The sequence below is a fragment of the Chanodichthys erythropterus genome, chromosome 7, assembly GCF_024489055.1.
Source record: "Chanodichthys erythropterus isolate Z2021 chromosome 7, ASM2448905v1, whole genome shotgun sequence".
NCBI lineage: Eukaryota > Metazoa > Chordata > Actinopteri > Cypriniformes > Xenocyprididae > Chanodichthys > Chanodichthys erythropterus.
Genome location: NC_090227.1, coordinates 25,883,692 through 25,911,235, shown reverse-complemented (window position 1 = coordinate 25,911,235; position 27,544 = coordinate 25,883,692). Strand labels below are relative to the sequence as shown.

The 27,544-nt window shown below is 38.7% G+C and overlaps 1 protein-coding gene across 1 annotated transcript in view; it reads left to right on the top strand.

Moving 5' to 3' along the window:
- kcp (kielin cysteine rich BMP regulator) overlaps nucleotides 1-27,202 on the top strand; it is an 85,943-nt gene extending 58,741 nt beyond the window's left edge. Inside the window, exons 26-43 of the mRNA XM_067389972.1 lie at nucleotides 2,303-2,476; nucleotides 2,615-2,794; nucleotides 7,043-7,307; nucleotides 7,783-7,868; nucleotides 7,984-8,077; nucleotides 9,112-9,285; nucleotides 9,376-9,458; nucleotides 9,530-9,650; nucleotides 11,840-11,922; nucleotides 11,997-12,096; nucleotides 12,177-12,265; nucleotides 12,556-12,828; nucleotides 16,295-16,467; nucleotides 17,857-17,968; nucleotides 24,018-24,119; nucleotides 24,504-24,668; nucleotides 25,306-25,603; nucleotides 26,063-27,202. Of these exons, the coding sequence (XP_067246073.1) occupies nucleotides 2,303-2,476; nucleotides 2,615-2,794; nucleotides 7,043-7,307; nucleotides 7,783-7,868; nucleotides 7,984-8,077; nucleotides 9,112-9,285; nucleotides 9,376-9,458; nucleotides 9,530-9,650; nucleotides 11,840-11,922; nucleotides 11,997-12,096; nucleotides 12,177-12,265; nucleotides 12,556-12,828; nucleotides 16,295-16,467; nucleotides 17,857-17,968; nucleotides 24,018-24,119; nucleotides 24,504-24,668; nucleotides 25,306-25,603; nucleotides 26,063-26,304 (2,814 nt within the window). The 3' untranslated portion in view covers nucleotides 26,305-27,202. The remainder of the gene's footprint in view (nucleotides 1-2,302; nucleotides 2,477-2,614; nucleotides 2,795-7,042; nucleotides 7,308-7,782; nucleotides 7,869-7,983; nucleotides 8,078-9,111; nucleotides 9,286-9,375; nucleotides 9,459-9,529; nucleotides 9,651-11,839; nucleotides 11,923-11,996; nucleotides 12,097-12,176; nucleotides 12,266-12,555; nucleotides 12,829-16,294; nucleotides 16,468-17,856; nucleotides 17,969-24,017; nucleotides 24,120-24,503; nucleotides 24,669-25,305; nucleotides 25,604-26,062) is intronic.
- The last annotated feature ends 342 nt before the right edge of the window (nucleotides 27,203-27,544 follow it).

The window sequence follows — 27,544 nt, the reverse complement described above, 5'->3', positions numbered from 1 at the left end:
TCCTCTCTCGTCCTTCACTGACGTCGCTCCTCCTTTTAAGCCTCCGGAGCTCCTCCGTGAGAGACTCAAAGCCGGTGCGCCTCCCAGGTGATGCTCGTTATCACTTGCGTCACCGGCCTCGCGCCGTTCCCTCACGGCTCTCGCCCGCCCTGGTCGCCACAAGCAGTGAGTGATTTTATGTTTTTCTTTTACTGTTCATTTTACTATTCATATTAACAGTAGCAGTAGGTACTGTATATTACACTGCTTTCACTTTAATATACAGATCTAATTTACACCTGTGATTTCTTTACTTGTGTTTTTGACATAACCTTGTGTGTATTTGACCCAAAAATGAATTCTGTCATTAATTACTCACCCTCATGTCATTCCTCAATTGTAAGACATGTGAAGTTTTGGGCAGATCAGACATTGTATGCCCGAGTTACAACAACTTCCTGTTTCGTGGCGAAACATCGAACTTTGCCAGGCTGCCACGGATACGCCCTTCAGCGAAAACTCTAGATCTTCGCAATTTAACGTCTCAAAGGCCTTTAGATTACACTGACCAAATATGATGTTGATCTGATTAAAGCTCTAGGAGGAGTTCGTTAAAGTACAACATCTGGAAATGGCAAAAACTGCTAAAATTTTGTAGAGAAAATTCAAAATATCTCACTTCTGGTTGGGTTTACAAACTTTGCACCCAGGGGCTTTTTTGTAGGTATTGGGCTGTTACATCTGTCTACCGAATTTCATAACTGTACGTGAAACGTAGCGCAAAGGGCGCTTAATTGAAATTTTGTAGGTGGCGCTATCGAGCCATTTTGCCACACCTAATTCTGAAACCCATATCAGATGTAAATTTTCACCACTTCTGACGCATGTGCAAAGTTTCATGAGTTTTTGAGAACGTATAGGCCCTCAAAAATGCGATTCATTTTGGAGAAGAAGAATAATTGGCTGAGCAATTCCAATAGGGTCCTCACACCATCGGTGCTAGGGCCCTAAAAATGGCAGATGGAGCAATAATAACTGACATGATCCATAATATCATGATATTTTTAGTGATATTTGTAAATTGTCTTTCTAAATGTTTCGTTAGCATGTTGCTAATGTACTGTTAAATGTGTTTGAAGTTACCATCGTTTCTTAATGTATTCACGGAGACAAGAGAGCCGGTGCTATTTTCATTTTTAAACACTTGCAGTCTGTATAATGCACAAACACAACTTCATTCTTTATAAATCTCAACAGTGTGTAATGTTAGCTTTAGCCACACAGCATAGCCTCAAAACTCATTCAGAATCAAATGTAAACATCCAAATAAATACTATACTTACATGATCCGATGTATGCAAGCAGCATGCATGACGAACATCTTGTGAAGATCCATTTTGAGGGTTATATTTGCTGTGTAAACTGTGTTTATGCTGTTCAAGGCAAGCGCGAGCTCCGGGGGTGGGGGAGCACGAGAATTAAAGGGGCCGCAACCTATATATTGGTGCATAGTTAATGATGCCCCAAAATATGCAGTTCAAAAATGAATAAAAAAAAATCTATGGGGTATTTTGAGCTGAAACTTCACAGACACATTCAGGGGACACCTTACACTTATATTACATCTTTTAAAAAGAAGTTTCTAGGGCACCTTTAATTTGTGTTCCGAAGATGAACGAAGGTCTTGTGGGTGTGGAACCACATGAGGGTGAGTAATTAAGGAAAGAATTTTTATTTTTGAGTGAACTAACTAGCGCAATAAGACGTGAAAGAGAACTTAGTTTAATACTCACAGGATCCTCAGTCTGACATCCAGCTACTCTCTGTGCACATCTATCTATCTATCTATCTATCTATCTATCTATCTATCTATCTATCTATCTATCTATCTATCTATCTATCTATCTATCTATCTATCTATCTATCTATCTATCTATCTATCTATCTATCTATCTATCTATCTATCTATCTATCTATCTTTTTTTTCTAAATTGCTTTATTGGCATGCCTGAATAATTCAATATTGTGAAAGCTTGGAATAAATGTGCAAAAAATAAATAAATAAAATTAAAGATCAAAATAATACAAAAACATATTATGACATAACTCAAACTTAAATAAACAGTATAACAAATTAGAATGTGTAAAAACATTAAACACCTCAGTGTTTATCTGTCATTCTCTCTATCATTCTGTACATCGTTCTGTCATTCTATCTGTCATTCTATCTATCGTTATATCTGTATATAATTGATCAAAGGTAATTACGTTTTATATGAGTTTGTATGTGAATTAATGGTGGGGCTGGATGTTTTTTGTTTAGGGAGGTGAGGTTCAGTGCTCTCCTAAAAGCTGTCCCAAGGTCTCCTGCCCTAACCCTCGGCGGGACCCCTGCACATGCAATGTGTGTGAAGGCTGTCTATACCGCGGTCGCGAATGTGGAAATGGAGAACAGTTCCCTAATCCCAATGATCCCTGCCAGGGCTGTATTTGCCTGGTACACAAATAAACACCACACTGTTACCATACCTGTAGTTTATCTTCATTTTGAACTGTATATCATTATACATTTTTTTGTGAAATGTTACTAAGTTGTAGTTTTACTTAACATATACTGTGTTGTGTATGTGTGTAGAATGGAAGTGTGTCATGCACACCCGTGTCTTGTCCGGAAGCACCCTGCAAGCGGCCAGTGCGTCCTCCAGGTGAGTGCTGTCCTGTGTGCACAGGGACATGTGAACACCTGGGACAGGTGCATGAGAATGGTGCCACATTCACCCCACCCAACGACCGCTGCTCTACCTGCATATGCCAGGTGAGACCACTGATGTATATGTGAACGTTTACCATAGTATCACAAAAATACACTAGTTACTTCTCTGATTGTCACAATGGTAATTTTTTTTTCATGATTTTATGCTAGCAACAATGAAATAACAAAAAGTGCTCTTAAATACCAGGTTTTTTCAACAATTTAATACAATATCAAATAACTGAATAAAATATCAGTTACACTTTATTTTACAGTGCCATAGTTACATTGTAATTATTCAAATAAGTACTGGGTACTGTTAATTAATTACATGTATTTACTATAGAGTTACAGTTAGGCTTAGGGTTTGGTTTAGGGCATGCAACGTCAACTGGCGGCCCGCGGGCCAAATCCGGCCCGCCAGAGATTTCCATCCGGCCCCCAGAATAATACTGAATTCAGGAATAGCCTTGTAAGAGGATAAAAGTTTAGGGCTGGTCCGAATACCATTTTTTGAGCTTCGAAGCTTCGGTAGTAATGAACATCGACTCTTCGGAGAGAGGGGCTGAACATATTTTTCTCTCTAATAAAGGCAGGAATCTGTGTCTGTATGTCCGTTTTCATTTTTATTATTTCGAGAACCGTTCATCCAATCGACTTCACAAGGGAGTGCAGTACTGCGTACATGTGTCGCATTTGGTGCAATATAGATGGACACGCGAGACGCGACACATTCAGAATTAATAAACTTTTAGTAAACTACAGTCAGAACAGCGCGAGCGGGAAGCGGTGCACCACTGCACTAGTGATATAAAACGCACACACACACAGGTCTGTTAAATTAAGCAATACTTTTAAGGTAGTCAAATTTTTTTCTGACTAACAAATTGGCACAGTAAAGGTAGATTTAAATAAAGAAAAACTAAATTTAACTAAAGAAAAAAACGAAATTTAAATAAAGAAAAAATTAAATTAAGTTAAATTAAAAACGAGATTAATTTAGATTGATAATAACGGGTAAAGATGCTAATACATTTTGTTTCTATTATTCTATTTTCCACAATGTCAAAGCAACAAAACACAAGCTCAGACATGCACTTCGGTTCATACAAACTCCGCTGTTCTGCGCTCTAGCCAGAGAACACTCCCGTTGCTGGAACTATAGGGCTGGAAGAACACGCGTCGGTTCTATTTCTAGCATGCACGCGTTTTCCGTGTGGCTCGAGCGCGCCTGAGACGCGTGTCTCTCAGTGTGCAAAATCCAACCTGTTAAATATGGGAGCCGAAATAAAAACGGACACGCCACGCAGCTGAGACGCTCACGCAGCCAGTGTGTCGCCGGACTTATTCAAGGGGGAATGAGAACCGTTTCGGGGGGGAATCCAGGTGTGCAAAAAAAAAAAAAAAGGAAGAATATTCGAATGTCAAATTTTCAAATCGAATACCAACCCACCGAATGAATATTCGAATATTCGGGTCCGTTCCATATTTATTTATTTTTAAATCTAACAAAAAAAAAAGCCTTCTGAAAAGTAGCTTGTACCATTGCCTGCCTTCAGTCAAGAATGACGATAAACGCGTTGCTCTCATTTAACATCTTTTATTGTTTCACGTGCTCATTTTTTCACAAATGTCAAATTTTTCCTTGCCTGGGATTTGCGCACAATTCAATTCAATTCACATTTATTTGTATAGCGCTTTTCACGATACATATCATTTCAAAGCAGCTTTACAGAGAATGCATGTCAACATTACAATTTAAAGAATGCAGTTAGCAATAATGTAATAATTTAGGCAATTAATTTACAATCACTGTTAGCAGTTTAACTGAACGTAGAAGCAATGAGCTCCTGAAAAATGAATTACATTAACAATAATTAGGATATAGAAATGTGAAATGTGCATGTTGATCCAGATGAAGTCCTCGCAGGAGTTGGCGCCGTCTCTTCAAAGGTGTTGGTCATCTGAGGTCTTCTTAAGAGGCTGGATCCAAACTGAAGCTGAAGTACTCTCTAGTCACAGAAACAGAAAAAACAGAAAAGCAAATGGATAATAATTAGCGTAGCTGCTGTTCTTAACATTAAGCAAAGATAGTCATGTGCAATTGATCTGATATGAGATGCATTATGTGAATGCTTGGCTAAAGAGATGTGTCTTTAATCTAGATTTAAACTGGGTGAGCGAGTCTGAGCCCCGAACATTATCAGGAGGAAGGCTATTCCAGAGTTTCGGAGCCAAATGTGAAAATGCTCTCCCTCCTTTAGTGGACTTAGCTATCCTAGGTACAACCAGAAGTCCAGAGTTTTGTGATCTTAAAGAGCATGAAGGATTGTAGGGTGACAGAAGATCAGTTAAGTACACAGGAGCTAACCCATTTAGAGCCTTATAGGTCATTAGCAATACTTTATAATCAATACGGAACTTAATAGGTAACCAGTGTAGAGATGATAAAATTGGTGTTATATGATCATATTTTCTTGACCTGGTAAGAACTCTAGCAGCTGCATTTTGTACTAATTGTAGCTTATTTATTGAGGAAGCAGGACAACCAGCTAATAATGCAATACAGTAATCTAGTCGAGACGTCATGAAAGCATGAACTAACTTTTCTGCATCAGAAATAGATAACATATTCCGAATCTTAGCAATGTTTCTGAGGTGGAAGAAGGCTGTTTTTGTAACATATGAAATATGATTTTCAAAGGACAAGTTGTTGTCAAATATAACACCCAGGTCTTTAACTGTCGAGGATGGAGTAACAGTACATCCTTCTAAATGCAGATTGTAGTCTGAGAGATTTTTGGCCCAATAAGTAATACTTCAGTCTTATCTGAATTTAATAGAAGAAAATTACTAGTCATCCAATGTTTTACTTCTTTAATACATTCTGTCAGATTGGATAATTTAGAGATTTCATCTGGTTGTGTTGAAATATATAACTGAGTATCATCGCCATAGCAGTGGAAACTAATCCCATGTTTTCTTATAATATTGCCGAGTGGCAGCATGTAGATTGAAAATAGCAGAGGGCCTAACACTGATCCTTGCGGCACTCCATAGTTTACTATCATGATCTTAGATTTTTCCCAGTTTATATAAACAAAATTGTGACGGTCTGATAGATACGATTTAACCCACCGCAATGCCTGGCCCTGAATACCAGTGTAATTTTGTAGTCGATCTAGGAGTATTTTATTATCTATAGTGTCAAACGCAGCACTGAGATCAAGTAACACTAGTATTGAGACACAGCCCTGGTCAGAAGTTAGAAGTAAGTCATTTGTAATTTTAACGAGCGCAGTTTCTGTGCTATGATGAGATCTGAATCCTGACTGAAATTTATCATAGATAGCGTTTTTTTTGCAAGGAGCATAATTGGACCGACACTACTTTTTCTAGTATTTTAGACATAAATGGAAGATTTGAGATGGGTCTGTAATTTGCTAATACATTTGGATCTAATTGTGTTTTCTTAATGAGAGGCTTAATAACTGCTAGCTTGAACGGTCGTGGGACATGACTTAGAGATAAAGACGAGTTGATAATATTGAGAAGAGGCTCTTCTGCTACAGGTAACAATTCTTTCAGTAGTGTAGTGGGTATTGGATTTACATGTTGTTTTAGACGCAGTGATAAGTTTATTTAGCTCTTCCTGTCCTATAGTTGTAAAGCACTGCAACTGTTGCGTGACAGTGATGGACAGCTTGACAGCCTCACAAATATGAAGCCTAAAATATCGCTATCGCCCCCTGGTGGCTTGCTGCAGTACAGGTAATATGTAAAAAATAACATAAATTTGGAATTAGAATTAGTAAATCAAATAATAACAACATATTAGGTTACAATTCGAATTTTATTTTATATTATGAGTATCTGGCCCTTACAGTGTCTGGAGAGAAAAATTCTGGCCCTTGGACAAATATAGTTGATGACCCCTGATTTAGGGTTAGTGTAATTATGCATAATTTACTGTTATTACTTGTAGTAGTAAGTACATGTAGTAATGTGTAACTACTGCACTGTAAAATAAAGTGTTACCAAACTATCAAATAAAAATTATTATAAAATAAAATAAAATGTAAAATAAAATAAAATTCTGTTGTATGAACATGTTTTTTGGCATGTACTATGTACTATAATGTGTTCTGTCTTGAGTATAATGCATATACCATAGTACTAACTGTACATGAATATGGTAATCAAACAGTTACATTGTATACTGTATATCAATATATCATGCTATTACCATCTGATACCATCACCATACCATACTACCAACAATTTTTAGCGCAATGCATTTGTGCTTTCCAGAGTGGAGACGTGTTCTGTGAGAAGAAGTTGTGTTCTCAGCAGTGCACACATCCGGTGCGCTATAGGAACTGTTGTCCGGTATGTGGTGACTGTCTGTTTGAAGGGCAGAAGTACGGAAACACACAGACGTTCTACGTCCCCTCGGACCCCTGCAAGCGCTGCGCGTGTCATAGTGGCTCTGTTACATGCACCGTGGTTGCCTGTCCTGTGGTTTCCTGCCAGAACCCCGTCACCCCACCGGGACAGTGTTGCCCACAGTGCAGAGGTCAGTGTGTGTCCACAGACTCCACACATGTGAGGTCAGAAGCAAAAAAACACTACATATGATTATTGTGCTGCCTCTAAGATACCACGTTTGGATAAAAATATGCATCAACATGTAAAATAAAATAAAATACACATTGTTTTGAAGTAGGATACCAGATTAATGTATTTTGATTTTACACTAGCAACAATACATAAAAAAGTGCCATTGTAATACCATTGGACAGGTTTTTTTTGGACAGGTACCATGGTAAGGTCATGTGTTCTCTCTTGAGTACCCTGAAAATATCATAATACATAAATATGGTATTTAAACAGCATACTGTTACGGTATACTGTATAAAAAGAAAACCAAACTTCAAGCTCTGTTGAGATCAGTTCAGCTTGTTTGTCTGTTTAGTTGTGAGTTTGTGTTTTTGTGATGATTGTGTCGGTATCTGATCTGAGTTTGACCTGTGATCTCTTTGGCCTCATAGTATGTGTTCAACAAGGTCAGGAGTATGAAGAAGGACAGAGCTTGACCCTCCACCCCACTGACCACTGCTTAAACTGCACCTGTGTGGTAAGAAACACAATACACAAATTCAGCCATTAGCATCTCATCCACAACATCCTGCTGACTTAAGCATGAGATTTGACTGATCGAATGGTTCAGTGTTTACAAATGTGTGTTTCAGGGTGGTGAGGTGAGCTGTGTAGGTCCTCAGTGCGCTAAACTGACCTGCATGCATCAGGTCACTGATCTCGGTTCCTGCTGTCCCCGTTGCAGAGGTACAGATACATCCCTTTAGGACATACAGCATTTTATTTTTTTTCCCCTGACATTGACTTCAATGATGTTAGTCAATTTTTTTTTTGGATCAGTTTAGTTTTTCATGAACATTTCCCAGCCTTTCTGTGACCTCTAGACTTAAACAAGCTGCTTTTGCTGCTGTACCTTTAAAACTTCAATATAAAATAACCTCTATTATGATCTATTATGATATCTAATATTAAATTCTAATATTAAATTAGACTTAAATCACTTACTCACCCTCATGTCGTTCCAAACCCATAAGATTTTTGTTCATCGTTTTAATTTAAATGAAGATATTTTTAATGAAATCTGAGAAATTTGTGTTCCTCCATTGAAAGTCTATTCACCCAAAATTCAAAACGATCATAAAGACATGGTAAAATAAATCCAGATGAATTGACGGGTTTAAACCTGTCTTCTTCGTTTAAACAAGTCTTCTGAAGAATCATGATCGATTTATATGATGAACAGATTAAATTTAGGCTTTTATATATATATATATATATATATATATATATATATATATATATATATATACAGTGATAAGCGAACATAACAGAAGCTCAGCTGTACTTGCTTGATGAGAACAAACCTCATTGGTTCTTGCAAAAGCTCAGACGCATTGCGCAACACACAAGAATGAACCAAATTTAAATGCTGTAAACTGTGTTTACTGATCAATGTTTATATGTGAATAAAAGCCTAAATTAAATCTGTTCATCATATAAAGCATTAATGGCTCTTGGATTAAAGCACTTGATTAATATGGATTTATTTTACAATCTCTTTATGAAAGTTTTGACAAATCAGATATATTTTTTTTTTTTTGTGGATAGACTTTCAATGGAAGGACAATGGAAAGATAAAAGTATCTTCATTTGTGTTCCTGAAGATGGATTTGGATTTTTTGGGAAGAATTTTCATTTTTGGGTGAACTATCCCTTTAAATAAGATATACTTTGATAGGCTTTAAAATAAGTGTTACTAAGCAGAGCTGTCTCTCTCTCAGGCTGTTTTTATGATGGCGTCGAGCACCTTGAAGGCAGTACCTGGTTTCCGTCCAGTGGTCCCTGCATGTCCTGTATGTGTGTAAATGGAGTGACCACCTGCTCAGAGGTCCACTGTCTCTCCACCTGTCTAAACCAGATCAGCGTGCCGGGAGAATGTTGCCCAGTGTGTGCAGGTACAACTACAATCCCTTCAAACAGTTTTGTGCCTGCATAGTTTTTCTTTGGAAGTCTAACGTTTGAAATTTTTGTATTTCTTCTGTCAGACTGCGTGTTTGAAGGCCATGTGTATGGCCCTGGAGAAAGTTTCCACCCTTCTGGTGACCCCTGTCAGATCTGCACTTGTGAGGTATGGCTCATCACAACATTTTGTGCGCATATGTTTGTTTGCTTGCCTTACGATGTGTGTATGTGTTGTAGGTGATGCCAGATGGGCAACAGCACTTGCGCTGCTACAGGAAGCAGTGCCCGAGTCTGGTGGACTGTCCTAAACACAATATCCTATACAGCGGCTCTGACTCCTGCTGCCCTGTCTGTGCACGTTAGTATGAACACTGCTGTGAACGTATTTTCTACATTGCTGTGCGAGTTTTGTGTCTCTCATATAACTCTATCGTCTACTTCCTCTCACATATTAAAGGGTTAGTTCACCCAAAAACATTCAGTCATTAATTACTCACTCTCATGTCGTTCCACACCCGTAAGACCTTTGTTCATCTTTGGAACACAAATTCATTTATTTTTGATAAAATCCAATGGCTCAGTGAGGCCTGCATTGACAGCAAGATAATTAACACTTTCAAATACCCAGAAAGCTACTAAAGACATATTTAAAACAGTTCATGCGAGTACAGTGGTTCAACTTTAATGTTATAAAGCGACGAGAATACTTTTAGTGTGCCAAAAAAAAAAAAAAAAAGATTTTATTCAACAATATCTAGTGATGGGTGATTTCAAAACATTGCTTCATGAAGCTTCGAAGCTTTGTGAATGTTTTTTTCTGAATCAGTGGTTTGGAGCGTGTATCAAGCTGCCAAAGTCACGTGATTTCAGTAAACGAGGCTTTGTTACGTCATAAATGTTTTGAAATTTCAATGGTTCACCACTGGGGGGCGAGGCTTTGGCAGTTTGATACGTGGTCTGAACCACTGATTCGAAACAAAAGATTCATAAAGCATCGAAGCTTAATGAAGTTTTTGCTTTTTTGGCGCACAAAAAGTATTCTCGTCGCTTCATAACATTAAGGTTGAACCGCTGTAGTCTATGAACTGTAATGAACTGTTTTAAATATGTCTTTAGTAGCTTTCAGGGCATCTGAAAATGTTAATTAGGCAATGGAGGCCTCACTGAGTCATCAGATTTTATCAAAAATATCTTAATTTGTGTTCAGAAGATGAACAAAGGTCTTACGGTGTGGAACGACATGAGGGTGAGTAATTAATGACAGAATTTTCATTTTTGAGTGAACTAACCTTTTAAATTAACTGGTAGTGCTTTACAAAAACATAGAGCAAACAGAGCAAAAGCATATTTATAAATTATGTTTGTTCAAAATATATTAATTTTAGTTTATATAATTTCATTGTTCGAAATACAGAACCTAATGTTAATGAAATGAACCTTGTTGTAAAGTTTTGCCCAAAATAATTTTGAGTTAAATCAGTATTAGTGTTCTTATCATGTTAACTAAAACTATTAAAAATTGTTTTTGGTAATTGAAATAAAGCTGAAATTAACTGAAAAAAAGTAAGTTAAAGTACTAAAATAACTAAAACTGAAAACTGAAAAAAGCTAATATTAGTGAATATTATAAAAGTATATAATAGTATGTATTTCATGCCTATTTGTCTATTTATTTATTTATTTATATATATATATATATATATATATATATATATATATATATATATATATATATATATATATATATATATATATATATATATTGTGGCGAGGTGAAGAAACACACAACAAGTGGGTTGCGGTGAAAGCCCCGGAGGGTGGATTTTATTAAGAAAACTCAGTGTAGGTTGTGCAGTAAGGTGACGTGGTGTTCCTTCAATATCCGTGGCTGTGAGAAGCCACAATATATATATATACAGCTCTGCAAAAAATTAAGAGACCACTTAACATTGATTTCTGAACTTGGAGTGGTCTCTTAATTTTTTCCAGAGCTGTATATATATATTGTGGCTTCTCACAGCCACGGATATTGAAGGAACACCACGTCACCTTACTGCACAACCTACACTGAGTTTTCTTAATAAAATCCACCCTCCGGGGACTTTCACCGGAGGGTGAAAGTATTTTTATATATATATATATATATATATATTTTTTTTTTTTTTTTTTTTTTTTTAATGAGTGGGATATTGTACATTCAGTCGGTTAATATCAGAATGAAGTATTCTTTAGAGCCGTTTGATAATAACCCTGTTTATTTTGCTATAATGAGTGGTGCGCTGTAGATTCTATTGAAAATAGAATATTATATGCCAAATTTGATTTGAGATTAACAAAAATACATTTTAAGGGGTTCAAGTAATGTAAAATTTCTAATTGAATATTATTTTCCAAATGTTTTCACAAATGCAACGATTTAAACAAACTGTAACCATACGAGTCTCTTTGAAGAACTATTTCAAATCTTTTTCATATAGTTGATTCATTTGATTCTATGCTAGATGTTTTTGTAGGATTATTGTTTAATTGTTGTGGTTTGTATTTCAGAGCCCCTCAGTAACTGTACAGCTACCCTGATCGGTAATGAAGTGTTGGCCACTGATGATCCCTGTTTCACTTGTCAGTGCAAGGTATCTTAATACACTACTCTTTTGTAAAGTTTTGTACATTGATATGGAATGATGATGTTTATGTGTGTGTTAAGGATTTGACGTGGACGTGTATTCATCGGGGCTGCCCTCCTCTTAGCTGCCCTCCAGATGATCAGCACACACCCCCTGATACCTGCTGCCCCATCTGTGACAGTACAGAGTTTCTCTATCAGAAATAATGCTATGTCGCTTCTTCCATTGTATGTGTGCTTACTTATATGTGTTTGTCTCAGAGTGTGTATTAGAGGGCAACCAAACCCGTGTGCGAAACGGCCAGAGATGGACAGACAAGGAGAACGAGTGTATCACCTGCATCTGCAATGTGAGGAAACTAAAATGGAACTATCAGGAAACCATTTCAGGAGAAACAAAAAAACAACACAATTTTAAGCAAAAAACTTATTTTGATGGTTTATGTTATTTTTGATCAAGCAAACTGTAAAAGTTATGCCATTTTTATCAGGAAGTTGTTGTTATGATGCTTTTTTAAATTTGAAAATTCAAATCTATTTGTTGACTCGCATCTGCACCAAAAACTCTAGAGTCACATGTATTGAATGTTTAATGCAGTATTAAGCACATTTTAAAGTAATTCATGTGTGTGTGTTTTAGCAAGGGCACATCGAGTGTAATCTGCAGGAGTGTCCTCCGCTTGATTGTCCGGATGGATCAGTCAAAGTGAAGAACCCTGGGAAGTGCTGTTTAGAGTGTAAAGGCATCACAGCTGTAGTGCAATCCATAGACACCGGTGCTCAGTGTGTGTACGAGGGACAGGTGTACAGCCACAATGACCACTGGGAGGTGGACGAGTGTACGTCCTGCACCTGTGTGTCCAGAGATGTGCACTGCCAAACCCAGAGATGCCCAACTCTCACGTGTGCCTCGGTAAGATGACGATATGCACCTATAGTCCACCTATATTAGTGATGACTTCACATTGTTTGTAACCTGTTGACAGGCTTCTAAATGTAGGTCCCTGCGAGTCCTTAAAAAGTCTTAAATTTAGTTTTATCAAATTAAAGACATGAATATCTTAAATATCTTAAATGGTATAAGAAAATATTTAATTATCATTTCAACAGATCTTAAATTTGGTGGAATGTAAAACCTGAATTGCAATGTGGCTTATTGTGACAACTAAACAAAAAGTGAATATGCGTTCAAAAATGTAGAATAAGACGGTTCTAGAATATTTATATATAATCATATCTTACTCATCCCTGTTCTTAAAAACAAGATTTATAAAATTATAAACCTCACATTTTAGACTTTGTTTAAATCATTGTTTTTACAGTGATTTTAAGATGACCTACAACCCCCCTATATGGTATTTATTTTATTTGTGCAGTACTTAAAAAGGCCTTAAATTTTATTTATTTTTTCCCCACAATATTTTTTGTTATATTTTCACTTTTTAACACTTTGAAAAACAGCCTTTTACATTCAGATACATTCTTTCAAATTCCATGAAGGTGAAGGAAGTAGAAGGTGTTGGAAGTAGAATATTTTGAAATAAAGTAGTTTGGGTAATATATTCATTTTTAAAATATTAATTTTCCCAAATATAGATACTGGTAGTGACATCCATATATCAATTGACTCATTCATTAAAGGTTCATAGTTTGCATCAACAATGTTTTCCAGTCTTGGCAAAATCTGTACTCCCAAATATTTAAACTTCTCTACAACATTTAATTGAATTACCTCTGAAATTGGATTCCTTCTTTCATTTGAATTGAGCAGTAATATAGAAGATTTTGTGTTATTTACCTTATATCCCGAGATAGCACCAAATGTGTTAATTAGCTGTAACTCAGCCGGAATTGTTTTACTTAAGTTTGACATGAATAAGATAAAATCACCAGCGTACTAGGATATTCTGTGTTCTGTCGTCCCTACTGTTATTCCACAGAATTGCTGATGTAAACGTACTCCAATTGCGAGAGGTTCAATAGTGAGAACAACAAAGGAGAGAGTGGGCATCCTTTACTAATTTTTATTGGTTTTGAAATATTTACTATTTGTCATGATTTCTGCAGTTGAACTTTTGTATATTATCTTAACTAATTTTATGAAATTATTTCCAATTCCAAATCTTTCTAAAACATTGAAAAGATAGGGCCATTCGACCCTATCGAAGGCCTTTTCGGCATCTAATGATAGGAGTGCTGTATCGGACATTTCTTTGTTAGTATGAATTATGTTCAATACCCTTACATTATGGAAACCCTGCCTTCCCATTATAAATCCATTTTGATCTTTATTAATAATATTTGGCAATAGTTTTTGTAACCGTTTTGCTAAAAGTTCACATATTGTCTTAAAGTACCCCTATTATTGAAAATGACCTTTCATGTAGTGTGTAACATAGCTCTAAGTGAATGAAAACATCTGGCAAAGTTTTAAATCTGAAAGTGCACTGTATATAAAGTTATTGTCTCTCAAAAGTAAGAGTCGACTCTCAGTCAATTAAACGAGTCATTTGTAAAACGAATCCCAAGCCTTTTCGTTGTGACATCACAAAGAAACATTAGCATATTGCCCACCCAGTTGTTGTGCGCACACACACCAGGGAAAATAAATTTTTTCAACAATACCACAGCAGTAAAATCTTTTGTTGTGTTATCGTCATTTTACTGGTGACTGCTTCTCAAACCTCAGGAAGTTTAACGTAGAATTCACAAAATTCTTGGTCTTAAAATATGGATCAATGCCCAGTTTATTTGGACCAGCTTGCTCCTCTGAATCTCAGCTTGTAAGTATGAGTAATAATTGATGTTTATATTTTCTAGCAATCGTTCAAAATTCGTAGTTTTGTATGTTATGTTATGTAATGTACACCCTAGTCTGTCTCCTGCTAACCGGCTAACTCACATTTCTGTAGTTCTGCTATTCAGATGTGGGTCCAATATTGTCTAAAAATGTGTCGATTAATGCAGCTTGTCTGTCTTATTACTTGGAGTAATGATCAAGGATGGAGCACTACTTTTGTTTAAGAAGTGTAATGCATTATCAGCTATTCATGTTTGTGCTCTGCTAACGTGGGAGTTTACAACATACAAAACTCTTTTTTTCCCTCTGCGTTTTTATTATTACAGTAGAGTGGAGCTCTATCTGTATTGTAACAGGATGTTAAGATGCTTTGTAATTTCAAACAATGATAGCTATTTTTCTTTTTTAATAGTTATGACAAAAAGTCTGTGTACCCTTCTGGCCTAAATGTTTATCTTATGTTAGAGGTTTTCAGCTTCGCTTGGCATTCTGATACAGTTCCCACAGGTGCACCTACATAAAGTATAACAGCGACGCTGCTATCACGTCTTATAAATAACTAAGTTGACACTTAACACATAGAAGCCTCCTACTCCAGTCGTGATTGTGAATCAGTTTCTGATTGATCGACTACTTCAGATGTTTCATCGTTGGACTCGGGCTCGAATTGATATGGTAAAATCGATGATATCTTTTCTGTCCATACATTGTATACAAAGTCTGTATACAATTAGCTGTCATTCAGTTATGGCAATGGCCGCGCGCAGTAGACCAATCACAAAGGATTGGGTCATCTGACCAATCAGAGCAGAGTAGGCTCACGGAAAGGAGGGGTTTAGAGAGACTGATTCTTTGAACTGCTTCTAACGAATCGTTTACAAAATATTGAAAACTCATGTGAAATTAAATGTATATTATATGAGAAAACGAAAGTGTTTTTTGACCTTGCATGCATGTAAACCTGTTGTAGGAGACTCCCAAAACAATATTAGGAACCTTAAATAATAGGGCATAATAGGGGCACTTTAAGGTCAGAATTGAACAAAATTATGGGTCTCTTGTTTTCACATTTGTTAGAGGTTTTACCTGGTTTTGGCAGTAAGATAATTAGAGCACTATTCATAGAGGGTGGAAAACTTCCTTTCTGAAATACCTCCAGAAACATTTCCAAAAGTGGAGTTAACAATTTATTTTATATTTTTTATACAGGTCTGTTGGAAGACCATCTGGTCCTGCCCTTTTTCCTGACTTCATATTATCAATGGCATTCCCTATTTCTTCCTTGTTAATTTTCATCTCAAGGTCTTTATGTTCATTTGGGAAATGAGGTATAGGCAGTTCATCTAAAAACCTATTTGAGTTTTGCGAATTAGTCTCATTTTTTGTATCATATAATTCTTTATAGTAGCCTCTAAAGGCAAATTTTATTTTAAAAACCCTGCAGATACCCTGTAAATAGTAAGATCCAACTTATAAGTCAGTGTACTATATTAGTGAGAATTTTTGACTGGCAAGGACATTTTGGGCCCCTCTCAGGTATAATCTACCTGGATATATAGTAGTATTTGTGTGTTTGTAGGATGAAACTCCGGCTCTGGTTCCTGGAATGTGTTGTCCTCACTGCATTCCCCACCCCGCCACCTGCATTGTGTTTGGAGACCCTCACTATCGAACATTTGATGGAAAGATGGTGAACTTCCAGGGGACGTGCACATATGTTCTGGCTCAGGACTGTGAGGGCGGAGACTTCAGGTGCTCACAGTATTCTCTCACTCACTACAATACACTTCAAAAGTCCAGAGTCAGTAAGATTTTTAAAAACTTGACTTTACTCAACAGGGATGGATTAAATTGTTCAAAAGTGACTGTAAAGATATTTATAATGTTACATTTTTTTTTGTATCACAGTGTCCACAGAAATATTAAACAGCACAACTGTTTTTAACATTAATTACAAAAAAAAGAGGTTACTTTCACCAATAAGAATTAAGCTTAAATCTAGATTAAATCAAGGTTTATCTAATAATTCTGTTGCACCAAACTTTAAACCTTGTTTAAAAATGAGCAGGTTTACATTTAAACCATAATTTTGATCCTGGATTTAATTTATATTTAAAATGGATTAACTTTAATCCTGTTGCTCCATAACTTTAAACTCAGATAAATCTCAATTATTGTGCGTTGCACCAATAAGAATTAAATTAAGCAATCAAAGATTTGTTGATCTGGATTTTATTTTAAATCAAGTTGTGTTGCAGTTACGTTGTCTATCTGATGGATTTGCCATTGCAATTAAACAGCAACAATGTTAATATTCCATTTCCTTCTTTATTGACCACCAGAATCTCTCTATCTGACATAAGTAGGGGGTAGGTTTAGGGTTAGGGATAGAATATCCCCGTAAAATGTCTAATGTGTGTGTGTGTGTGTGTGTGTGTGTGTGTGTGTGTGTGTGCTTTTGTTTATATTACATTGTGGGGACCAAATGTCCCCATGATGTAATATAAACCTGAGTTCACCTACATCGTGGGGACCAGCCAGCGGTCCCCACAATGTAAATGGGTTTATAAATCATATAGAATGAGTTTTTGTGAAAAAGTAAAAGTTTGCACAGTTTCCTGTGAGGGTTAGGTTTAGGGGTAGGGGCAGGGTAGGGGGATAGAATGTACAGTTTGTTCAGTGTAAAATGCATTGAAGTCTATGGAAAGTCCCCACAATTCACAAAAACAAACATGTGTGTGTGTGTGTGTGTGTGTGTGTGTGTGTGTGTGTGTGTGTGTGTGTGTGTGTGTGTGTGTGTGTGTGTGTGTGTGTGTGTGTGTGTGTGTGTGTGTGCTTTTGTTTATATTACATTGTGGGGACCAAATGTCCCCATGATGTAATATAAACCTGAGTTCACCTACATCGTGGGGACCAGCCAGCGATCCCCACAATGTAAATGGGTTTATAAATCATATAGAATGAGTTTTTGTGAAAAAGTAAAAGTTTGCACAGTTTCCTGTGAGGGTTAGGTTTAGGGGTAGGGGCAGGGTAGGGGGATAGAATGTACAGTTTGTTCAGTGTAAAATGCATTGAAGTCTATGGAAAGTCCCCACAATTCACAAAAACAAACATGTGTGTGTGTGTGTGTGTTCGTTCCAGTGTCCATGTGTCTAATGAGGACCGGGGACGTAAGGGAGTGTCATGGACCAAAGAAGTGACTGTGTTTATTGGACATGTTGTTGTGCAGCTGTTTCAAGACTGGATTGTCAAGGTATTATGCCTTTAGGCCTGTTCACACAAAGAATGATAACTATAAATGTAACTAAAACAATAAATACTAAAACGATAAATATATTAGCGTCCACACCAGTTCACTGTAATGTTCTGTTTACAGGTGTGAACACTGAACAGGCCTTTACAGTGTTACTTACTTTTTTCACAATACTTATAATATACCAAACAAATGCTATATATATACAGAGCAATACAGTCAAAATTATTCTGACATTTTTTATATATTTGTACTAGTGGGTAAAGGACACTATAGTTCATTTATGTAAGTGAGGATAGCAAAATAAAGTAAACTGTGACATATTATACCCAAAAATTCTTCATACAGTGGACTACCAGTAAAATTGATAAACATTTATTACCAAAAATGATTCAACTTTGACCTGACCATGTTTTGCTTAAGTGTTATCTGAGATAATTTAGATCAATTCTTTTCTGACACAGTTTAACTCTGAAATGTTTTCATATTTTATTACCATTTTTTTAAACTATAGTAAATAAACTGTATTAACCCTTAAAGACCTAGATCACTTTTTAGGCTCCTGACTCACCTGCACTTTTCTCTGGTTTTCTAACCCATTCTAGCAGTCAGCATCAAGTGCCATATATCATTTTAAACAGGACAACTTGAAGTTTCAGTTTAGATTTTTAGTTTTAAAGTCCCAATTTTACATTTATTTTGTGTGAGAATGGATCAAATTTCCAGAATTAAAAAAAAAAAAAAACGCCAGCAAAAATCTGGTGTTCCCTTTCGATACTTCACTCGTACTGCTTATGGGGAAAGGTCTCCCTTTTTCAATAAGCCTTTTTCAATAAGGCAGTGTAACTGCATTGTCATTGGTTCACTCATAGACAAGTTGTTGAACCAATGGTGACGCGGCCAAAGCAAGTGACCTCGTCTCATTTGGAGGAACAGACGACAAGCAGGATGACTCCATGTCACTTGCGGCTTCCGAAGCAGAAGCATGGGCTGGCGAGCCGGAAGACACCGCCTCCCTTGGAAGCCGTTGAGCACGGCCAGGGCATGGATGCCGAGCTTTTCCGCGTCCTGTCCAGAGCCGTGGAAGAGCTGGACCCTGAATGGGCCCCTCCAGATGAGCCGTCTCGCAGCCGCCTGGACGAATGGTTCCTGCCAGGCCGCCGCCAAGCACCTCGCCAGCGCTCAGTGCCCTTTTTTCCCGAGGTCCACGAGGAGCTCACGAAGTCGTGGCGCGCTCCGTATTCCACCTGCCTGCATACGACGCACCGCTCCGCCCTTACCGCCGTCGACGGCGCCAAAGAAAAGGGTTATGAGCACCTGCCACTCCTAGACGAAGCGGTGGCTGCTCACCTCTGCCCTCCCGCGGCTGTGGGATGGAAGACTAAGAGGGCTCCAGCTCTGCTTCTGCGTCCAGCTGCCCCAGGACTGCGCCGGCTCAGCAGAACAAGCCAGCCCCACCCGTAACACAGGCGGCGCCACCCCAGGAGCATCGTCAGCGCTCACGCCCTGCGAAGCGCCCTCCCTTCCCGAGACGCCAGGGACCCCGGCCCAAGATTGTGCTGGACCCGGTGCCTCCGAAGTCGTCCTGATTCGTCAGGAAGGAAGAGGATGGGGGATCGTCCCGTTGCGACCGGACAGCCCCAAAAGCTCCCACGAGTAATTTCCCCTCCGCCTCGTTTAATTCCGGGCGTGGGAAACATGCTCCAAGTGATAGATGGGCCCACACCTGTTGCGCCCACCCCAAACGCCGTTTTCACGGCGAACAATATTTTACCTCATCTCAAAAAGAGCAAATTTCCTCTTCCACCCCTCTCGGTGTACGACCCCCTCAACGGCGGTCCGTCACCCAATATCATTCAACCCCTTGCCACTCGGGCCGAGGCCTGGAGCGCCATCCCCGATGTGTCGGATTGGGTTATGGGGATCGTAACCCAGGGCTACTCGCTCCAGTTTGCAAGACGGCCCCCTCGCTCCGGCGGGGTGCTTCAAACCTCGGTCAATCCGGACGACGCGTATGTCCTCCGGGCCGAAGTTATGACATTGCTAAAGAAGGGAGCTGTGGAAATAGTTTCCCCGACAGAGAGCGAGTCAGGCTTTTACAGCCGCTATTTTCTGGTCCCCAAGAAGGATGGTGGTCTCAGACGCATTCTAGATCTCAGACTTTTGAATCACTCCCTCATGAGACGGAAGTTCAAAATGCTGACGCTGAATCAGATCCTCGCGCACATTTGCCCCGAGGACTGATTCTGCTCACTGGACCTGAAGGATGCGTACTTTCACATGGCGGCACGGCCGCTTATGTCTTAAGGTCAATCAGGCCTGTCTTCTAGCCCTGAAACCTTGGATGGACCCCACGTGGTTCAAGCGCGGAGTACCCTTACAGGCGGTCTCACGAAGGACGGTGCTCTCAACGGACGCTTCCAACTCGGGTTGGGGCGCTGTGTGCGAGGGCAGACTGGCCTTCGGCTCGTGGAGTCGCGAGGAAAGCCATCTTCACATCAACTGCCTAGAGATGCTAGCAGTGATGAAGGCCCTTCAGTCTTTTCAGACTCACTTGACAGGACGTCATGTTCTAGTCCGGTCAGACAGTATGATGGTGGTGTCATACTTAAACCACCAGGGCGGTCTCTCGTCCAGCCGCTTATGCGCTCTGGCGAAACGTCTCCTGGAATGGGCTCTTCCGAGGCTTCAGTCGCTCAGAGCGACTCATGTTCCTGGCAGGAACAATCTGGGCGCATGTTGTCACGGAGCAACGTCTCCTCTGACGAGTGGACGCTCCACCCCCAAGTAGTCCTCAAGATTTGGGAGTTCTTCGGGAGGGACAGAGATAGACCTCTTCGCCTCAGAAGACAACTCTCATTGCCCAACATTCTTCTCGAAGGAAGTCGACGCTCTGGCCCATACATGGCCCAGCACACTCCTTTACGCCTTTCCTCCGATCGCACTGATCCCTCAGGTTATCAGGCGCATCAGAGAAGACCAACACAGAGTCCTTCTGGTATCCCCGCTCTGGAGGAACCAGGTTTGGTCCTCGGAGCTGTTCAAGCTCTCCCTGAGAGCCCCGTGGCCTATTCCCCTGAGGCGGGACCTCCTCTCTCAGGCAAACAGAACGATCTGGCACCCACAGCCGGAGCTTTGGGCTCTGCACCTCTGGTCCCTCGATGGGAGTCGTCCCGCCTCCCCGGGAACGTTCTAAATACCATTTCTCAGGCTAGAGCTCCGTCCACGAGACGCCTCTACGACCAGAAATGGGCGGTCTTTGTTGATTGGTGTTCCTCACGCAACATAGACCCCGTGGAGAGTATCCTCCATACTGTCCTTCCTCCAAGAACGCTTGGAAATGGGGCGCACCCCTTCTACTCTTAAGGTTTACGTAGCAGCAATTGCGGCTTTCCATGCTTCCATTGCTGGCCAATCAGTGGGACGTAACGGCCTTGTGATCCGTTTCCTGAGGGGCGCTAGGCGATTGAATCCTCCTCGCCCCCTCACCGTTCCCACTTGGGACCTCTCACTGGTCCTCAGAGCCTTAAAGGGACCCCCCTTTGAGCCAATGGGTTCAGCCGATCTCAGACCCTTAACGCTGAAGACCGCTCTGCTGTTAGCACTAGCATCGGTTAAGCGCGTTGGCGATTTGCAGGCCCTCTCTGTGAGCCCTGCATGGCTTGAATTTGCGCCAGGAGACTCGAAGGTTGTTCTCAAATCTAGGCATGGCTACGTTCCTAAGGTGCTCTCAACCCCGTTTAGAGCTCAGGTCATCTCGCTTTCTGCTCTTCCTCCCTCGGCGGACGAACGAGAGCTGGAGCTACTCTGCCCAGTTAGGGCATTGAGGACCTATGTGCAGCGATCGCAGCCTTTCAGGCAGTCGGATCAGCTCTTTGTTTGTTTTGGTGGCCGCACAAAGGGGTCTCCGGTCTCAAAACAGCGCCTCTCCCGTTGGATAGTGGACGCTATTAACCTGTGCTACTCCTCACTGGGTGCAGACTGCCCCATAGGAGTCAGGGCCCACTCCACTAGAGGAACGGAGTTTCCATTCAAGACATCTGTGAGGCGGCCGGCTGGTCTTCGCCGTCCTTTTTTGTCAGATTCTATCATCTCGATGTCCCGACCTTGCAAGCTCTGGTTCTTTCAGTGTGATTTAGCGGCCTCTACTGAGTTCCGCCTCACACAACTCCAGGAATTATTTCCTTAAGTGTAACCAGAGGGTTCGATTAAGGCTTTGCCTTCTCGCTTGTTTTCTTGGACCCCCTTCCATGTGTCCAAATTCAGGCTGTATCGTTCCCAGCCGTGGCACGGCGTGGTTGAATTCGTTCCCCATATGCAGTACGAGTGAAGTATCGAAAGGGAACGTACTCGGTTACTAACGTAACCTCGGTTCCCTGAGATAATGAACGAGTACTGCGTCACTTGCTGTGCCACGAGGCTGCGGCTTCAGGGTCGTCGCTTCAGTCGATTACACTGAAATCCTATGGCGAAACGCCTGCTTATATAGCCCGTAACCCTGCCCATTTCGGCGGGAATATTCGCGCGCTTTGTCGCCATAGGCTGTGCAGCTATGCAGCGTCGTCATTGGTTCAACAACTTGTCTATGAGTGAACCAATGACGATGCAGTTACACTGCGTTATTGAAAAAGGCTTCAGCAGCGGGGAAAAAGGGAGACCTTTCCCCATACGCAGTACTCGTTCCGTATCTCAGGGAACCGAGGTTACGTTAGTAACCGAGTACGTTTTTCACTGTAAACTCACACAAAACCTCCTGAAGTTTGGATTTTTTCTTTTAAAAAGTTATATTTGGATGTTTTAAACTTTCAGATGAAATTTTGTCTAAATGTAACAATCTCTAAGCAAGTTATAGCCGTTTGTTACAATATTACTCTAGATAAAACTACAATATTACTCTTTAGGGATAAACAGATGTACTTTATTTATTGATAATGTGTGTCCAAAAAAGACCAGGGAGTAAAATAAATACAAAAAAATGTTATACAACAGAACACTAAAGAAAAAGTTAGTTATTAGAGAAATATATTTTCAATCTGAACATGAATAAAAAAAATAGTGTTGTAAGTAATGAAAACAATTATGAAAATTGTCTTGTGCTACGAAAATAAAAACAGTGCAAATGTTTTTTTCACAAAATACACACTAAATGAGAGAGAAATATAAGTAGTTCAACTGAACTAATAATGTAAATGATCTTCACAAACTATAAAATAAGTATTTAGATATAAATATAACAACCAAACAGAGCAGTCCTGTGGCTGTACTCCTCACTAAACACGACACCTTTGACTTTTTGGCCGCCGGCGGCCGTCTCTGTTTTTGAGGGTTAATGAATGAAATATTCAAGGTGACTGAATAAATTTTGGTGTGACTATATATATATATATATATATATATATATATATATATATATATATATATATATATATATATATATATATACTTACAGCCTATTTTTTTTTTTAATAGTATTTTTTGTTATAGTTTTTTTTATAGTTTTTAATTCACTTATGATAGAATGTTCAATATTCAACATATAACTGACAGTCATGATGCGGTTGTCACAGTTACATAATAGTTTAGATCTTCTTTCTTACATGTATGTTTGTATTTCTAATGTGCTAATATAATAAGCTAAATCAGGGATTCTTAAACTTTTATGTCAGCTAAACCCGCTTTGACCTAAAATATTTACTTGAAGTACCCCCAGTGATTTTAATTTATTTCCACATTTAAAAAAAAAAAAAAAAATTGCATTGTTCACAGTTCTCTAATTTAGTTTAATGATCAAATGACATGCAAGTAAATCCTTTTTTTAGCAAGTGTTTTATTTTGTTTTTATTTTTGAATTATTTATTTTCATTTTATATTTTTATGATTTCATTAATTATCAGCTTTTCATCAACTCATGAACCCCCCTCCCCCCAGATTATGGTAAACCCTGAGCTAAATTATCAATTTATCTTCAGCTTTTCTTTAGACACTTTTATCAGTGTTGAATATTGACAACTTTGCTTGTTTTCTTCCTCCTTTGTCTTCGATCCGTCAGGTTGATTATCAACCCGTCTCCCTGCCATTTCTTAAAGAGCCGTATGTTTACCTGGAACGCAAGACCAACACCATCCTCCTGAACACCAATGTTGGGCTGAAGGTACAGTCTCTGTATGTGTTCACTCTGGGTTCAATTTTCTATAGTAAAGAAACATCATAAACAAAATCTCCTTAATATCAAGTGCTTCTTTATTGTATAGCAATGAGATTAAATATAGAGCAAAGTTTCTTGCTTAGATTTTTCTCCTTAGAAAAAAAAGACTCTGGTAATCTCACCTGTGTCTCCTCTAGAGATCAGATTTGCTAAAATACTAAATATCAAAAGTCTGAGATTTCAGTATGAATTCAAACATTTCTCATGAAATTCTTCCCACACCACATTATCTTGATTTATTGCCTGAATTTATTTTTATTAATTTGTAATATTTTATATTCATTTTATGATAGCACTTTTTATTTGTTGATTTGATGATTGTGATTTAAGGTGTTATGGAATGGCCGGTCTCATGTGGAAGTTAGTGTTCCTGGAACCTACAAGAAGCACATGTGCGGTTTATGTGGCAACTTCAATAACTACCCTCAGGACGACATGAAACTTCGCAACGGACAAATCGCCAAATCTGAAGCAGATTTTGGAAACAACTGGAAGGTTAAAACACTAAAACATCTTCATGCTTTGTGTTTTGATGTGGTTTGTAGTTGAGAGCAAAAGTAGTTCAATCATGACAACTCTCGAAGTGGATTAAATTCAACTTGCATTTATTGGCATGGGGTATGAATTATACATGGCTTGATTTTGGCGTACGAGATCTGCTACGCTGCTGCTGTTACTGCTGCTGCTGCTGTTGCTGCTGAGCAAATATAAATTGTTCAGCTTAGTCAAATAAAACAACAAGGAAAAGGCTGCTGCAAGAATGGTAGAACCCCCTACAGGTGGCGCTGGGATGGAGGAGGGATAACAGCGCTTCACATTGCGCAGCTTGTCGATCGCAGGCTAGGGTACGATATATATGGTTACGTGGATATGGAATTACTTCCGATTGGCTGATGCCATGGCGTAGAAAGAACCAATCAGCGCTCGGTTAGAGTTTCATGACTGAACTTTATATAAATGTGACAGCTGAGAATGCGGGAATGGGAATTGGGATGTGTTCATTTTTAAATCTTTTTTTCTGTTTGAACACCAAGGCTCAACATGTCTGAAGAACCAATGCTAGCCAGTAGCCACACAATCTTGATGTATTTCAAATGTTAAATATTAATGTTAAATATTATTCTCCTTGCAGGTGGGCAGTGGAAATTCAAGTTTTCATTGTTCTGATGTGAAAAACATTAATCCATGTAAGAAGGCTGGATACTCCGCCCGTAAGACCGCAAACACTCGCTGCGCAGTGCTGAAGTCGCCCGTGTTTGAGCGGTGTCATAAGGTGGTGCCACCCGAGATGTTCTTTGCTTCATGTGTGTATGATCTGTGCGCCTGCGGGTCCAATATAGACGAGTGTTTGTGTGACGTGTTGGAGGCTTACTCGTCCCAGTGCCGTGAGGCCGGGATTATCCTGCAATGGAGGTCGCCGACACTCTGCGGTGAGTGAGATATACTCATGCGGTTAACTGCCTTTTTGAGCATAAAACATCCAAACTTAAATGTTTGTAATTTATAAATGCTTAGGAATACAGACTATTGATTATTGCTGATTATACAGATTAACTGCAAACTACAGATTACTGTTGAAGTGAAAGCACTTCAAAAAATGAAAGTGTAAAAAAGTTAAAAGTTTCCTGTAAAACAAATGTACTGTACTAAACATTTTTTATTGTATACATTTTACTAAATAATTTTTACGTTTAAAATTGCTATAAAATCAAAGCCATATGTCTAACCAAGTTGTGGTCCAAATTTGAAGTTTCTATGAGATTTTGTTTAAATATTAACAGGAGTGAAGAGGTTTGCTTGTGTTGTAAGCGATACAGTATATAAATTAATGTGATTTGATTTGTCGTGCTTTAGTAAAACACCATCTTTTTTTTTTTCCATCCTTACAGCCATGGGGTGCCCGCTGGACCGTGGTTATGTGTTTGATGAGTGTGGGCCGCCGTGTCCTAAGACGTGTTTTAATAAAGACGTGCCACTCGGTGTGATCGAGGCTCACTGCTTTAAACCCTGCGTACCAGGATGCCAGTGTCCTGCTGGACTGGTAGAACACAACTCCCACTGCATCATCCCTGAGAAATGTCCTAAAATTATCCATGGCAGTCTTGGAGACCCTCAAACTAAATCTCACTGAATCTTGTTTTTAATTATCCCTGAGATCTGATTAACTAAAACAAGTAAATTTGCATTAAGATTCATTAGTACACATTATTTTATATAAAAAACATTTGTAATTTTTATCAAAACTTGCTACTTTTCAGCTGACATCATAAATCCCTCTTACTTATCAACCCTTGTCCTTCCAACATCTGCCTCCACTTTTCACAATCCAATAATTTCCTGATGGATAAAAAGTCCCATCCTACATTTTTCTCATTGAATATCCTGTTGCACTCAGAAATTCAACAGATCACAATGAGTTGCAAATGGAGTTTTGTATTGACTTTAAAATGCTTGAGCTTAACGCACATTTAATTTTTACTTTATAGCTCAAACCACTTATACAATCCTCTACTGTATACTGCATTTAGTTTGTTTTGTTTGTTTGTTTGTTTGATTGGTGCTACTGTTTGTAAGTGTTTCTGACACTGTGTTAACCTGGTGCTAAACATTATCAGTTAACCATCCACTGACAGGAAGATATTTGAGCCAACTGGACAAATTCAGGAAAAATTTCCTCTTTCTTTCACCACAGATGCGAGGAAAAAGCTTTTTTGAATCATTGTGAGGTTTCTGTTTTAGCATGATTGCTTGCCATAAAAGATCATGGACTTTTCCTCTTCAGTTTGATATTTTAAACAAATGAATGAGTTAACCAAAATGACAAAGACATATCTGCATAGTTTTTGTTTTTTGCACTGTTTTGATGGGCCTTTTTTGCTGTTGCACTGGTGTTTAATTTTTTTCACAGATAGAGAGTGTTATAAGCATTACAAAATACAGAGTTTTATAAGCATTACACTTGATAATTTTATTTACAATACTGACAGTGAATCTATATAAAAATAGAAACACAAAAAGAGCTTGTATGTTACATTCATCAGGTGCTTTGACATTTATCAGTATATGTCATATTTAATGTATTCTCATATTTACCGTATGTCCCGTTATTACACCAAATCTCACCTTCACCCAGTCTGTGCTTGTTCTTATTGCTCAGCTAAAATGGGTTACTCACATTACATTTAGTAAAAAACAGTATCTTTTTTTTTTCACACTATTTTGAATATGAACTTTTTGGCACATAAATAGCTAGTCAATTTTGATTACTAAGATTTAATTTAGACTTACTGTAGAAAACAAAAGATATAATTTTAATAAAAATTAACAAATGGGATATTTGCTGAACCGATACCATAAATATATTGTGGTCT